General features: G+C 51.0%; 2 protein-coding genes across 2 annotated transcripts in view; both read right to left on the bottom strand.

Moving 5' to 3' along the window:
• NEU4 (neuraminidase 4) overlaps positions 1-571 on the bottom strand; it is a 2,279-nt gene extending 1,708 nt beyond the window's left edge. The window contains exons 1-2 of the mRNA XM_010169020.2: positions 359-571; positions 7-172 (exon numbers count right to left, since the gene is read on the bottom strand). Of these exons, the coding sequence (XP_010167322.1) occupies positions 7-172; positions 359-559 (367 nt within the window). The 5' untranslated portion in view covers positions 560-571. The remainder of the gene's footprint in view (positions 1-6; positions 173-358) is intronic.
• Positions 572-3,903: 3,332 nt separating this feature from the next.
• On the bottom strand, positions 3,904-10,432 carry GAL3ST2 (galactose-3-O-sulfotransferase 2). Its single transcript, XM_010169019.1, has 4 exons — positions 10,407-10,432; positions 5,568-5,654; positions 4,854-5,133; positions 3,904-4,764 (listed from the first exon to the last, which is right to left on the bottom strand). Exons 1-4 carry the CDS (start codon positions 10,430-10,432, stop codon positions 3,904-3,906), a joined length of 1,254 nt encoding a protein of 417 aa, XP_010167321.1.
• Positions 10,433-14,866: the final 4,434 nt, after the last annotated feature.

The following is a 14,866-nucleotide window of genomic DNA, read 5'->3' as shown; positions in this document are numbered from 1 at the left end:
AGAGGCGGGTGACATTTTGGCCGGTGACAATCTGGTAGGCTTCAGGCGTCCTGCCCAGCACCGTGATGAAGAAAAGGAAGAGGGTGCCAGTGAACTCGTCATAGAGAGGGCAGGGGTTCATTGACCGGTGGTGCTGCAGCGTCGCAGTTTCCAGCACGCGCATGTCTTCCCACTGCCGGGGAGGAGGAGGAAAGGATGGAGAGGGGTGAGGACCACCTCGTTTCACCCACCCCCACATGTGAGTGCTTCTGGGAGCTCAGCTGTGCTGTGCACAAGCAGTTGAGGACAACCACTCAGCTGTCTCCATGCCCCCAGCCCAACGTGTTCTCCCCAACCCCAGGTGCATCCCCCGTCCCACCTCCACGTAGCTCCCGTAGACAGTTCCGCGGCGCAGCACCAGCAGGTTGGCGTGGGCATCGTCAGAGCTCAGCCGCTCCTCCGCAAAAGCCAGCAGCTTGGCCACGCAGGGCAGGTAGAGCAGGGCTGGGACACGGTATGTGACACCGCTGGATTCCTTCTCGAAGAGCACGGTCCGGGCAGGGAAGTGCCGGGAGCCCATGATGTCTGCTGCAGAAAGATGCAGCCCCACCCCAGTGGGTGGATGGAGGTGGGGAATCAGATCCTGGGCACAGCCAGGGGTGTGGGCCAGGAGCTGGACTGAACTGGAGGTGTTTGGGTTTTAAACTGGTGGGCTTTGGTTTGGGGAGTCCCTGGGGATCATGGGCTGCAGGGCAGGTTGCTATGGGCAGGGTTGGGGTTGAGAGGAGCTGAAGGTGTGCTGCTGTTGGTGGCAAGTCACCACAGCTCAAAGGTGGGAGAGGATTTTGGGTAACACCAAAGAGGCTGACCTGGGCTACACCGGAATAAAATTATAGGATGATAGAATCCCAGACTGGTGTGGGTTGGAAGGGACCTTAAAGCTCATCCAGTTCCAACTCACCACCTTCCACTAGACCAGGTTGCTCAAAGCCTCATCCAACCTGGCCTTCAACATTTCCAGGGAGGAGCAGCCACAACTTCTCTGGGCAGCCTGGGCCAGTGTCTCACCACCCTCCCAGCAGAGAATTTCTTCCTCACATCTCATCTCAATCTCCCTTCTTCCAGTTTCAAGCCATCACCCCTTGTCCTGTCACTCCCTGCCCTTGTCACAAGTCCCTCCCCAGCCTTCCTGGAGCCCCTTCAGGTACTGGAAGGGCGCTGGAAGGTCTCCCCAGAGCCTTCTCTTCTCCAGGTTGAACAGCCCCAACTCTCTCAGCCTGTCCTCACAGCAGAGGTGCTCCAGCCCTCGGATCATCTTCGTGGCCTCCTCTGGACTCGCTCCAGTAGGTCCATTTAAAATAAAATTAAATTAAATTAAATTGATCTTCAGGGCACTCTTCAAAAGGGGTTTCTGGTAAATTGAGGCAGGTCAGCAAAGGGCAGGGTGAGACCTGTGGTTCCCTGCTCCCATCATTGAGTACATGTTGGGGGACAGAGTCCATCTCCACACAGTCAAGACCCTGGGACCAGCCCAGGCCCCTCAGAGGGGTCAGGGAGCATTTTGTCCCACATTTCTGCTGCCTCCAGGTCAGCAGACCCAGCTGGCTCCTCGTTTCCCCCTGCCCTGCTAGGGAGCCCTGACGTACACGACTCCAACCATGAGGTCCCTGGCTGGGATGCCAGCTGTCCCCAAGCATCTTTTCTTCAAGGACAGCAGGACTGCCACTGAGGTTAGCCATCCCAAGGCTGTGTGTCCCAGGCTATCACCCCCGGAGGAGATGGGCATCCCACCAGAGTGCCCAAGAGTGACTCTCACCTGTGTTTTAATTATGAGCTTTTGCTGATCAAAGACCCCATGGAGAAAGCAAAAACACTCACCGGGTCTTGCTGAGGTGGGATGTCCCCTCCGACCCTCAGCCCTGCCGCAGGGTAACGCCAGCTCCCACAGCCACCGGCTTTCTGCAGAGCCCGCGGCCTCACCGCTTTGCTGCCACCTCCCCTTGCAGGGTCCCCCCACCAATGGGTCACGGGGCTCCCACAGCGGCCGGGGTTGGGAAAAGCCCTGAGTCAGCAGTGGCGGCCACTCGTGCAGTGCCGGGCGGCACAAAGGGACCATCACCAGCCCGGGCAGAGCTGGGGGCCCTGCACCTCCCTCAGACCCCCTGGTGGGGGGATGCAAAGGGAGCCTTAGGGGGATATTTGGATCTCCTGCCTCAGTTTCCCTCCTCCTGCAGCCTGGGAGAGGCTGGACCTCCCTGCACAGGTGCTGCAGCTCACCTTCCCTGTGGTCCACCTCAGCTGTAAGCTCCTCAGCCGGTGGTCCAGAGGGTCCCAGCCTTCCCAGGACCCCCACCTGCACACAGGTCGGCTGTTAAGAAATTATTTTTATGCTTCTATTCCATCAGCATCAGCTTTGCTAACGGGGCATGACAAAATTCATACGGCAAGTCACGGACCAGGAGCTCCAAGGTGAAAGCCCCAGCTCAGGCTGCAGAATTGGCTGGGAAAGGCCCTCAGGGATTGCCCAGGCTGAACACGTGTGGCTGCCATCTCCTCTGCCCCAGCCAGTTACAAATGCCTCCTAAGCCTGGTTAATTTTAGCGAGGGTTGCTGGAGCAGAAAACCCTGATCCTGATGTTAATCTCCCTGTTGTTCCTCTCCTCCATCACATGGGGCACAGGTTGCCTGCAGGAGGTTAACCCTTACCTCAGCTGCCTTCCCGGGCTACCTGCTGAGTTTAAACACAGCTGAGGAAATTCCCAGCTCTGCTTCTCTCTGACAACATCTCTGCTGCTTCCCCAGCTGAGATACTGCCAGGGCTGCTTCACTCCCAAGGAGAAGCTACAAGCCAAGTGACCCCAGATCCATCGTTCCAGCCACACAACCCAGTCCCCAACTGGTGTAAGCGGGGCAATGCTGGCTTAGCATTGAAATATTGAACCATCAGGGATGGTGGGCGTGTTGGAAACCAGCACTGGGCAATCATTAACAGCCAAGGGCTTGGTGCTGCTGTCCTTCTGACCAACCTTCCTAGCACTGGTGCAGCAGCCAGCAAACAAGCAAAGATGTCCCAGGCTGGTTTAATTACCTCCTTCAATAATGAGGTCATGCCCTAAACAAGCAGTGGCCATGTCTCCCTCCACCCCTCTCCTCATCAGTGTTGAAGAGTTTGGCCAACACAGCAGAGGGGAGCCCAATGAAGCCTCTGCTGATAAAGGGCTTCAAGGATGCTGAGACTCTTGCCCAAGAGAGAGGAGTGAAACCACAAAATGCGCCCTCCCAGGGGAGGGACAAGTGGTCCTAAGTGGTGCAGAGGCAGCCCACACCTCATGACATGTGTGAGAGGGACGTCCCACGTGCTGGTGGGGAAGGGCTGCCAGCCAGCACAATGAAATCTGAAAAGCAGCCCTGGCATCGCACAGTAGTTAGTTGTCTCTGAGCACGGATGCTGCTGGACGGGAGACCCAACATCTCTCCTTCTCCTTCAAGTGCTGTGTCCCCTTGTCGCGCTCTCCTCCTTGTTGCCCTCCCCCTCCCCTTTTTTTCTCCTAAACACCAACATCAGGACTTGCTCCAGTGAGCTGTGACCACCCTGGGTGAAATGACAGCCATTAAATGAAGTCAAATGCAAACAAAATAATTAAGCTTGTAATTAATGATTAAGAGACAGGAATGTCTGAAGCCCAGCCTGCCCAGCGCTCAGCCGCTGCGGGCTGTTCCACCACCTGGGAGCGGGGAGGAGGGATCACACAGGATCCAGCCTTTGGCTTCAAGGTCCCCAAGAAGGGACCCACCACCAGCTTGGTGACCCTGAACAAAGCCCCCTCCACCTCCCCCTCTTGTGCATGAGTCCTGTGGGCCAGCCACGTGTCAGACGTGGGGGGATGCAAAGCGGTTGGAAACTGCAGTGGGTTCTCATGTGCCCTAGTTGGGAGTTGGGAGTTGTGACTTCTCCTGGAAACTGGTCCACAGCAAGGGCAAGCCTAACTGCTTCCTCTTCTTGTGTGGGTGTTGAACAGCATAAAGATAGGACGTGTACTGGAGCTCTGGCATAACCATTTTCTGGCAGGTTCTCAGTGTCCTGTTGTCTAAGTCTTGTTTGATGTTGTACCCAAGGATATTTGCAGCCCCTGACTGGAAAGGCAGGAGAGCTTTGTTCTTGATGTGGTTCTTCCCCACTGCCTCCTGGTCCGAGAGACAGGTCTCCATGAGCTCCTTCTGTCTTGTTCGCAGGTGATTCACCTCCTTCTCCAGCTCCTCCAGTCCAATGGTCTCTTCAATTCTCCTCCAGAAGCTCTGGTTGAAGTGCAGGTAGAGCTTCCAGTCCAGTGAGCACCACGCTTTTATCCGTTCCTCGCTTTCTGGAGTCAAGGTCTGGACAGTGTCCTGGCTTCTGGAATTGAGCTTAAAGTAAATCACGTCATCCAGATCCCAGCACAAAGTGTGCTTCAAGAGGATCATGGACTCATCAAAGTAGTCTGCTATCAAGATCAGGTGGAAGTTCTGTTCAATCTCCTTCAAGACCTCTTGGATGTACTTTTTGTTGTCCTCTGCATTGTTATCATAGCCAAAGTCAAACCACATGATATTCCTGGCGTAGATGTTTTGCTTGTAATCCGCTGGATGGTAATACTTCATGGGTGACGCCAGGTACTCATTCACGTCCTTGGAGATCCTGAAGGCAGGGACATTGTCCTTGTAGTAGACGTAGGAAGACTCCAGCAGAGGAATGGGGTTCCTGAGGATGGAGAAGTAGAAGGTGTTTGCTGCCATCACTTTTTGCACCTATTTGTGGGGAGGAAGAGGACAATGTTAGTCTGGAGGCATTGCTTGATCAACCAGGTTTCTCCACAGGTGTCATGGCTCTTTCTTACCTCTGAGGCGTTAAACCGCAGGTGGTTGCACATGATGTTGTAGTTTTGTCCTATGGCTTGAAATTCCTCCACAAAGTGGGCCAGAAAGGTCTTTGGGTAGCCCAGGTGGACGAGCTGGTCAGCTGGGAGGGCGACGGTGAGGCTGTACCTCTCTGCAAACCTGAACATGATGTTCAGGACGGTGCTGCTGGCCGTCTTGTGGGTCTTGAGGAACATGACGTTAGTCTTGGGGTGGCAAGGCGTGGAAGGTATCAGCAGCTCCTCGTGGCTCTTTGAGATCCTGCAGGAAGGCAACAGATGGGGCAAACAGCCTCCTCAGTGCCATACCCCATCTCTGAGACCTGGCAAAGCCAAACCCCTGCAGGTTCTCCTTCCAATAGGACACCTGCAGCTGGTGCAAGGCACCAACACAAACAAGCCCCATCCCTCAGGTGCAGATGTCAGAAAGTTTTCTGCTTCTCCAGGTCCTCACTGACCCAAAGGTTCAGCTCGATCCCCTTCTCTTTTTTCCATACAGCTGATTTTACCCCAAAGAGCTGCGCTTTGGTTTATTTGATCCCTTGCCCACCCAAATGTGGACCTAGGACCTATCTTTGGGCTGCTGCCCTTCTAATATTAGCCTAAACTCCACCAGAGTTAAATCAAGTGTCATAGGTCAGATCCTTGCTGTCTTGGGCAGACAAAGTCATGCAACTTCATTTCTGCTTCACTTACACATAACTTTTATTCTTCATATGGAAGACTCCCGACAGGAAGATGAGTCCCAAGCAAAGGTTGAAAATGATGAGACATTTTATACACCTGGAAAGAAAGCAGAGTTTCAGTGGATTTTTATCTGACAGTCCTTCTCTGAAACGCGAACCACCAAACTTGGGCATGTTGCTCCTGGGAATTTTTCTCACCAGGAGCACAATTTTATGTCTCTGTGGTGCCAGCCACCTCTGGCTCTCCCAGCTGTGTCAGCAGCTCTGGCGTTATCATAGAGTCACAGACTGGTTTGGGTTGGAAGAGACCTTAAAGCTCATCTAGTCCCAACCCCCCCTGCCATCAGCAGGGACACCTTCCACTAGACCAGGTTGATCAAAGCCTCATCCAACCTGGCCTTCAACACTTCCAGGGAGGAGCAGCCACAGCTTCTCTGGGCAGCCTGGGCCAGTGTCTCACCACCCTCACAGCAAACAATTTCTTCCTCAGACCTCATCTCCATCTCCCCTCTTCCAGGTTAAAGCCATCACCCCTTGTTCTGTCACTATCTGCCCATAAGAGGCAGGACAGTGAGAAATTCCACTTTCACTGTCACTCTCCTCATTTTGACCTCTGGCAAGACACAGCCTATGTCAGGCAGAGCCTGCCAAGCTCCCCCGACTCTGCTCTGCTGCCTTTTGTTTTGCTTTCCTTTCAGTTTTCTGGGGCTTTAGAGTTTATTCACTATTCAAACTTCTAGTTTATTCACTAGAAAATGTGCTCTTTGTAGGGGTATAAGGATTTCCTCAGTAAGAAAACTGTGTGGCTCCTGTAGTCACATCTCTCTAGAAGATGAGGATCTCAAAGAAACCCTAAGCTGATTTTTTTTTTTCAATATAACTGAGATTTTTCAACACAGAAAACCAATTAATAACCTAACAGCACCCATAACAGACTAATTACATTCTGCTTTCAAACAAAAGGATGGCTTCCCCACTGTGACAGCTTCACCTCCCAGTCCAGCTCTGGTGCTCAGCCTCACTCAGGTCTCCCTTTCCTCAGATCTTCTCACCTTGGCCAGACTTTTCACAGCCCGAGCTCAGAGGCCACCCTTTGGACCAAGCACTTAATCTACCTGTGCTTTGCCTGGATAATGATGAGGAGTGAGTCTTTCCCAGCACTAATTAGGCAACTACCATTTATCATCAGCAGTGCATTCTAGCTGGGACACGTACAGGATCTTTGAAGGTTTGATGCCCACCAAAAAGGAATTTTTCATCACCAAGCTTGATCTGACTGCTCTGACCTTCAAAGCTTTTTTAACTCGGTGTGAATTCCATGTTTTCAGCCACCATTTCCAAAATCCAGCAGCTCGGTCTTGGGCTTTAAGTTGTTTTGAGAAGATACAGTCCCATTCACAGCATGGGATGGTCACACTTGTGGTTCCCACCCTCCCAAGCAAGGAAGGTAGGCTCTAAGCCTGCCCACTCTGAAGGTCAATGGCTTGTTTCGGGCTGGACCTGGTGGTCCTTTCTACTGTCTTTCTGGCCAAGGGGTCCTCAAACATGGTCCTAGGTGGAGGCTTTCACAGAATGGTAGGGGTTAGAATCACAGAATTGCCTAGATTGGACTCGATGATCTTGAAGGTCTTTTCCAATCATTAACCCAACACTGACAAGTCCCCGACTAACCCGTGTCCCTCAGCACTATGTCTACACAACTCTTCAATCCCTCCAGGGATGGGGACTCCACCACTGCCCTGGGCAAACCATTCCCTTCAGAAGAAGGGACCTCTGAAGATCATCTAGTCCAACTCCCTTGCTAGAGTAGGATCACGGAGAGTAGATCACACTGGAACATGTCCAGGTGGGTTTTGAACATTTCCAGACATGGAGACTCCACAACCTCTCTGGGCAGCCTGTCCCAGTGCTCTGGCACCCCCACAGCAAAGAAGTTTTTCCTTATGTTTAGGTTGAACCTCCTGTTTTCCAGTTTGTGATCATTGCCCCTTGTCCTGTCACTGGACACCACTGAGAAGAGCCTGGAGTCTTTCATAGCCTCCAGCTTGTACCATGTGAAAGATACTGAATTGCTCCTTCCAGTTGGTCTTACAAGAGTGCAACCACCAGCTTCACCTGCCATGGTCTACAGCCTCTCATTGATTGGCCACAGAAAATCATTTGACTTTGCTTGCCATGCAAACCTGCCTGACACCACTTTTGCTTCAAGCTTTGCTTTCAACAAGAGTGCTTTCCTTGTCCAATGGCACCCCAGAGGAAGTGGGAAATCCTCGGGTAGCATAGCCCTTCCCAAAGCCACGGAGAACCCTCAACCACAGCTGGTCCCAACCTTTGACATGGATTTGCAGCACAGCTTCTGCATGAAGAGTTTCAAGACATAACTACAGGCAGTCTTTCATCAGTATTTCTTAAGTTTTCGGTCCCAGACCTGCTAGGGGGACAGACAATCCCCTTTCCTTTGATCACTCTAAATAGAGATGAGACAGGAGAAGAAATGCAGAGGAGCCCACAGGCAGCAAAGAGGCTCACATCTGTTAAATGCAGCCCCTGCCTATTTTCTTGGTCTTTCATTTAAACCAAAGCTGACACTGGTGTGATGGTTTTCCAGAACACATCACCCTGCCTGCCTGGAGGTCTTTCCTAAGCCAGTTTGGCAATGCCCTTCTTCTGCACCTTTTCTGTAGAGTTTAATGCATGCAGTAATGGTCCACATGTTTGTCTGGGTGGTGTCCCCAAAATGGCAACTCAGATTGATGTCTTATGGGGCAAACAAATCAACATGCACCTAAACCAATCCTGAAGACAGATCGGGATCACAATATGCTCCAGGAGGATTATCAGTCACTTCTACTGCAAGAACTCTACAGCTCTGTAGACAACTACATCTTATCACCTCAAGGTATCCCATGATATTTTAATAGTCATTTACTCTAATAAGCTATTACATAGTGCGGTCCTGCCTCCAAATCCTCAAACATGTGCAGCACACCGAGCCCATCTCCAATGGAGCTGGATGCTCCCAGCAGACCCATTTCATCTGGACATGCTTTGAAAGTCCCACACAACATCTGGCTTTTGCACCTGAAGACACAGAGAGGGATAATGGTCCCGACTATCTATGCACGTAAAGCCTCAAAGTGTTGCTGGTGCAGCATGACGGTCTGGTTATCACAGCGCCAAACATGCCCAATGGGCAAGTTACAGGCAGCAACGTGCCACCAGCGAGCCCTGAGGGACTGTGAAGAGCTCACATCATCCTGAAGACAACAGCAACCTGCAGCCGAGTGATATTCACACTGTAGTTGCGAGTGGTGGCCACTCAGTCTACGTTGGGCTTGCCAAAACCACGGCAGCTTCCTGGAACAGTCAGTTTTAAGGAGCAAGAGTGATTCCTTCAGCACGTGGGCCATGGAGCTGCCGATCCTCATGCAGAAATGGGCTTCTTGTCCTGGGGCTACCTCGTGGCATGGTGCTCGTTCTCCTGCCCGGGGATGTGTGGATGGAAAGGTATCTGCCTTACAGCTCGGGGAGCGAGCGGGGCGTGGGGACAGGGAGGGGACCACAGCTGACTGCGGCAAAGGCGATCAGTGCAGGTGTTCAGGGGAAGGGATCAAGGATTCCACCAGGGAAGAATGTGGGAAAATGGAGACCAGGGGAGATGAGAGGAGAGGTTTGCAGGTACGCAGTGCCTGATCACTGCAGGGGGTCCTGTCCCCACAGCCCCTCCCCAGGCTCAGACACCCAGCCCTGGGCCTTCAGCACTGGCTTCAGCACGTACTGCAAACCTACACGTGGGGTTTCACCACCCATTCTGCACTCACCGCTCTGGGACACCTCTGTGACAGCCAGCACCGCTCTTAAAGACCGTTCCCTTAGTGTCACACGCCACACCTCTGTCACAAGACTGCCAGTCACAAGATTGACCAGGCCACTTCTAAATCTGTGTTGGGTCAACAGATACCACATTCAATGTTGGCTAAAATATCTCCCATCCTTAATCCCTTCAAGATGACAAGTCCCACTTGTCCAAGAGCTATTTTGACTGTCTCACGCACACAGGCTGAAGGTGAACAGAGCGAGTACCTGGTGTTACAGAAGACAGAGCTGATCTTTCATGCAGTTAGAGCTGCAAGCAGAGGGATTTCGTAACTATCCAGCATACCAACGGGAGTGTGGAGGGCATGACACACAGGATCATGGCTGCAGTGATTTCTTCCTTCCCTGCAGGACAGCAGGGAAGCGTTTCACCTGGATGTGTGAAGCCCGACGTAGCTGAGTTGCAGGGTACGATCAGAGCTGCTATCTACTTTTTTTACCCCATTAATACAATATTTTGCAAAGCAAAGCTCGAGAGAGAAAACCGTGATTCAAACGTCACACACAAGTTACCTAAAGATGCAAGATGTGCAACCAGCCTGGGATTCCTTTGAGGAAGCACTTGGGAGCTGATTGCTAAGACACAAAATTCTTCTAAGACACCAAAAAACTTGCAGAGCTGTCAGCAGGGCTGGCACCGGTGGTTCCACTCACCTTTCCGACCTGTGCTGTGCCATCTCCCAGCTGGGGAGAAAACATGGAAAACTACCTCTGAGGTGACACTTGGAGGGGCTGCTATGGATGCTTAAGCTGAAAATAACAGACCTGTGTGTCGACCTAACAAGGTTCTTTCAAATTAAAAGACCTGAAATACAGGAAAGAAACATTCATGGCAAAATTAAGCTCTACTCTGGAGCAAACAGTAACTAACTCTAGAGGTTATTAACAACTTACAGGCATTACCTGAAACAGACTTTTCAACAAACTGCATTTTAATTCTGCTCCCGCAGCGTTCACGTCCCTCTCCCCTTACCTTGGAGTGCACCCAGGGCTTTTCATGCTGCCTCGTTGCTGCGAGCTAGAAAATATCTCCTTTGCAAATCGACTCCGATACTCCTTTTGCCTATGGGATCCTCCGGCTCTTTAGCGTACGCAGCTCTATTTCTAGCATCCCTTCGCTGCTATAAATGGCTGGGAGAGGTGAGGACAAAAGGAGTGGCTAGGTGTTCCCAGGGGTGAGTGGAAGTCAATTCATAAGCTGTAAAAAGCACTGGCACGGCATGGCATTCACACAGGTACAAAGAGCTGCCTCAGGAGGCAGGGCTTGCAATGGTTTTGCAGGGCAGTAAAGATTTAGTGGGAACCTCTTAGCAGGACACGCTTCTCTCTTGGCTGCAGGAGAGATCCAGGGGGCTGGTGGCAGGGGGACAGAGGAGGGCACCACCAATCCCCTTCATCATCCTGCACACCATCACATTGCTCTTCAGCATCATCCCTTCCCTGCCCACTGCCACGCTGCTTGGTGTCATGGCCAGTGCCTGCCATGCCTTTCCTCCACTTCTTGTTTGTTGGTTTAGCTCTATAATCCTCTGCCAGACAGAATCCCAGAATTGCCTGGATTAGAAAAGCCCTTTAAGATCATCGAGTCCAATCATTAACCCAACACTGACAGGTCCCCAACTAACCCATGTCCCTCAGCACTATGTCTACACGACTCTTCAATCCCTCCAGGGATGGGGACTCCACCACTGCCCTGGGCAACCCCTGCCAATGCCTCAGAACCCTTTCTGCAAAGAAATTCTTCCTCACATCCAATCTCAACTGCCCTTGGTGCAACTTGAGGCCATTTCCTCTTGTCCTGTCCCTTGGTCCTTGGTTGAACAGACCCACCCCCACCTCTCTCCACCCTCCTTTCAGGGAGCTGGAGAGAGCCAGAAGGTCTCCCCTCAGATGCATTTGACAACAGGAAATGAGGGAAAAACAGCAAAAGAGTAACGCTGTTCACCTGTTGGAACATTTGGTGAATTGGAACATCACCTCTTAAAACATTTAGACTTCAGTCTCCCAGTAAAAATGCAATTATTGCAGCTGGGAGTTAAGAACTTTGCCGTATCGAGGCCTTGGGAGAGAGAGTTCCTGCCCCTAAACAGGTGTTATTTTATGGTTTGTCTACAAAGTGACTTTCTGGTGTTGTTAATAACCATTACAACTTGCATTATACAGGAATTTGAGATTTCACCAAGGCTTCTGTCCACCAGCACTACATAAACAGGGTTTGATGGTTGCAAATTGCCCCAGGAGAGCAAGATTTGTCCTCCCCGCGCCAGGGATGAGCTCGATGCTCTCCTCATTTGGGCGACAAAAAATGTACCTACATCTCCCAGCCTGCAGGAGAGGATTAAGCTCTTGCTTTTGGTTTTTTATGCCCACACCACTTCCCACACATCTCCTCACATGGTCCCCTTTCCCTCCCCACCCATCGTGCTGCTTTCCTAAACCTTATATGGTGGTGGCCCAACCTGCCACACTAAGAGCCAAGTCCTCAGCATTCTGCTAACTTTCACCTACTTCCCTCTCTTCAGAGTGCCCCAATACACAGCATTTTGTTTTAAATCACAGCTTCCTCAGGCCAGCCCCGATTCCAGTGCTTATCAAGATTCAGAGATTAGCAAGGTATAGGGTTGCTTCCTTGAGTTTCTTGGTAGAACATGAGCCACTGTGCTGTTTTATGCAGAATTGCTAGGGTTACTCTTGGCACAGCGTCAGCTGCTGCTGGCAGGGGCATCACGCTCATTAGGTTTCTTTCTCCTGTTACACTAGACACGTCAGCTGTGTCATTTCTTGCTCAGAAGCTGGTAGAGCCCACAAATCACAAAAGACTTTTTTTTTACACTTTTACAATTGATTCATTGCTCTCTCCTGGGGTGTTGTACACGAATTGTCAGGTTTGGTTACGCAGAAAAATATGGTGCTGTGCAGAAAGACTGGGCTGTGTGCTGTGCTGGGCTGCTCTCGGAATGGAAGCTGTGGAGGTCAGCCAGTCGACACAGAATTAGTTAGCCAGGGCTGGATGCTGAATTAACAGCTCTGTACTGGAGCTCCGCTTCACGCGCCTGCTTGCTGAGAGGAGTGTTGTGGGTCAGCCCCTGTGGGTGGATCAGCCCCACGCAGCCGCTCACTCACACCCCTGTAGCAGGATGGGGAGGAGAATCGAAAGGGTAAAAGTGCAAAAACTCATGGGTTGAGATCAAGGCAGTTTAACAGGCAAAGCAAAAGCTGCGCACGCAAGCAAAGCAAAAGGGATTCATGCGCTACTTCCCATGGCAGGCAGGCGTTCAGCCATCCCCAGGAAAGCAGGGCTCCATCACATGTAGCCATTACTTGGGAAGAGAGACGCTGTAACTCTGAATGCCCCCCTTCCTCCTTCTTCCCCCAGCTTTTATGGCTGAGCATGACGTCCTACAGTGTAGGACATCCCTTAGGGCAGCTGGAGTCAGCTGTCCCAGCTGCGTCCCCTCCCAGCTTCTTGCACAACACCAGCCTGCTCACTGGTGGGGCAGGGCGAGAAGCTGAAAAGGCCTTGACACTGGGCAAGCACTGCTCAGCAACAGCTACAACATCCCTCTCCTGTCAACGCTGGTCACACATCCAAAACACAGAGCCATACCCGCTACTGGGACGAAAATTAACTCTATCCCAGCCAAAACCAGTACAGAGAATCAAGTGCTTCCTCACTGTGCCAGAATTGTAGAATCGTAGTGGTTGGAAAGACCTTTAAGATCAAGTCCAACCATAAACCAAACACTGCCAATTCCACCTCTAAACCATGTCCCTCAGCACCTCATCTACCTGTCTCTGAAATCCCACCAGGGAAGGTGACTCCACCACCTCCCTGGGCAGCCTGTTCCAATGCTTGACTACCCTTTGGGGGAAGTACTTCCTCAGATCCAATCTAAACCTCCCCTGGTGCAACTCGAGGCCATTTCCTCTTGTCCTGTCACTTGGTCCTTGGTTGAACAGACCCACCCCCACCTCTCTACACCCTCCTTTCAGGGAGCTGGAAAGAGCCAGAAGGTCTCCCCTCAGCCTCCTTTTCTCCAGGATCAACAACCCTAGTTACATCAGCAGCTCCTTCTAAGTTCTCCATGTCCTTCAGAAGACCACTGCTTCAAAGTGTTGAGCATCCACATCATTCTACTATTTAAGTCTGTGCCAGAAAAAAACACAATTTTGGACAAGAAATTGCTACCATAATGATTCTTCATAAAAATACCCCCCCACACATATATGTACCCACCATCTCTCCCTCCTATATAGGACAGTGAACCGATATTTGAAAGCATCATTGAGAACATTGAAGGGAAAGGATAATAATGGTGTTTAAGGTCTAGGAAAGATACTATAAAACAATCCTAACTCCTCCCTTCTATTGCCTCAGGGTAATTGCTCTATTGTTTAGCTAAAGTAAACTTACATTGAGCTTAAGGATCTTCAAGTGTAAAGAAGATGGCTAAATGTAGCTGTGCCAGAATTTCCCTGGCCACAGCACTAGGTTATGTCAGCCCTGACTCCCTCTCTAGCACTTGTTCCATATGTAGCTGAAAAAAAAAGCAGTATGGAAAGTTCTGCTTCCCAAAAAGAGCCATTCACGTGTAAAAGCCTGTATTTTAAACAATTATGGTCAGTGGTTTGGGGGGGCGGGGGGGGGGGGAGGGAAGAGAAAGAATGGTGTAGGAAAAAGGCAGAGAATATAAACAGCCTGATCCGGAAAGAACGAGCTGCATCAGCTTAACTTGGCAGAAAGCAAATCCTGTGAATTTCTTCTCTAGCAACATCATGGACTTTCCATAGTTTTGCATCACCTGATCCACGAGCAGCACAGGCTGACTGCGTTTCACATTCTCTCTTCTCTTTGTTAACAACAGCATTGTTCACTCTGCTTAACTCCAGAAGGAGATGATCAGCTCCTCTCTGAGGAATGGAGAGGTGAGGAGCACATGGATAGCAGAGAGAAAGGGAGTTGAAGGGAAGAGACTAGAGGGCAGCTACTGCAGGTCACATAACATACTGAAATACTCCTGTTAAAAGCATCCCTGCGGCCAAGTTGAGAGAGTTGTGACCTTAGAACTGTACTGCAAAGGGTGTTGCAACACAGTGCTGAGCATAAGCCATCATCCTTAACGCGATTCACCAGCTTGCAGCCTTGTAGAGATGGTGTTCTGGATAGAAACATTAAAAAAAAAAAGACTATAGAGGATGATTTTCTTCCAAGAAAAAGGCTCTGGATTGAACACCTATTTCACTGCACTGTGGAAGAGCAGAAATCACTGAAAAGCAGCTAATGGAGAAGACTGCTACTGGGGGAGACAACCACCTTTCCTAGTCTCATGGAGTCCAGGGAGGCTTTCCAGACCAGTAGACCTGAGGAAAAACCATCAAGCACCACCCTCTGAGCCAGTCTCCTACCCATATCACAGACCACCCATCTAGTCT

This window comes from Antrostomus carolinensis, unplaced genomic scaffold (genome assembly GCF_000700745.2).
Source record: "Antrostomus carolinensis isolate BGI_N321 unplaced genomic scaffold, ASM70074v2 scaffold21135, whole genome shotgun sequence".
Taxonomy (NCBI): domain Eukaryota; kingdom Metazoa; phylum Chordata; class Aves; order Caprimulgiformes; family Caprimulgidae; genus Antrostomus; species Antrostomus carolinensis.
This window is presented reverse-complemented; position numbering and strand designations above follow the sequence as displayed.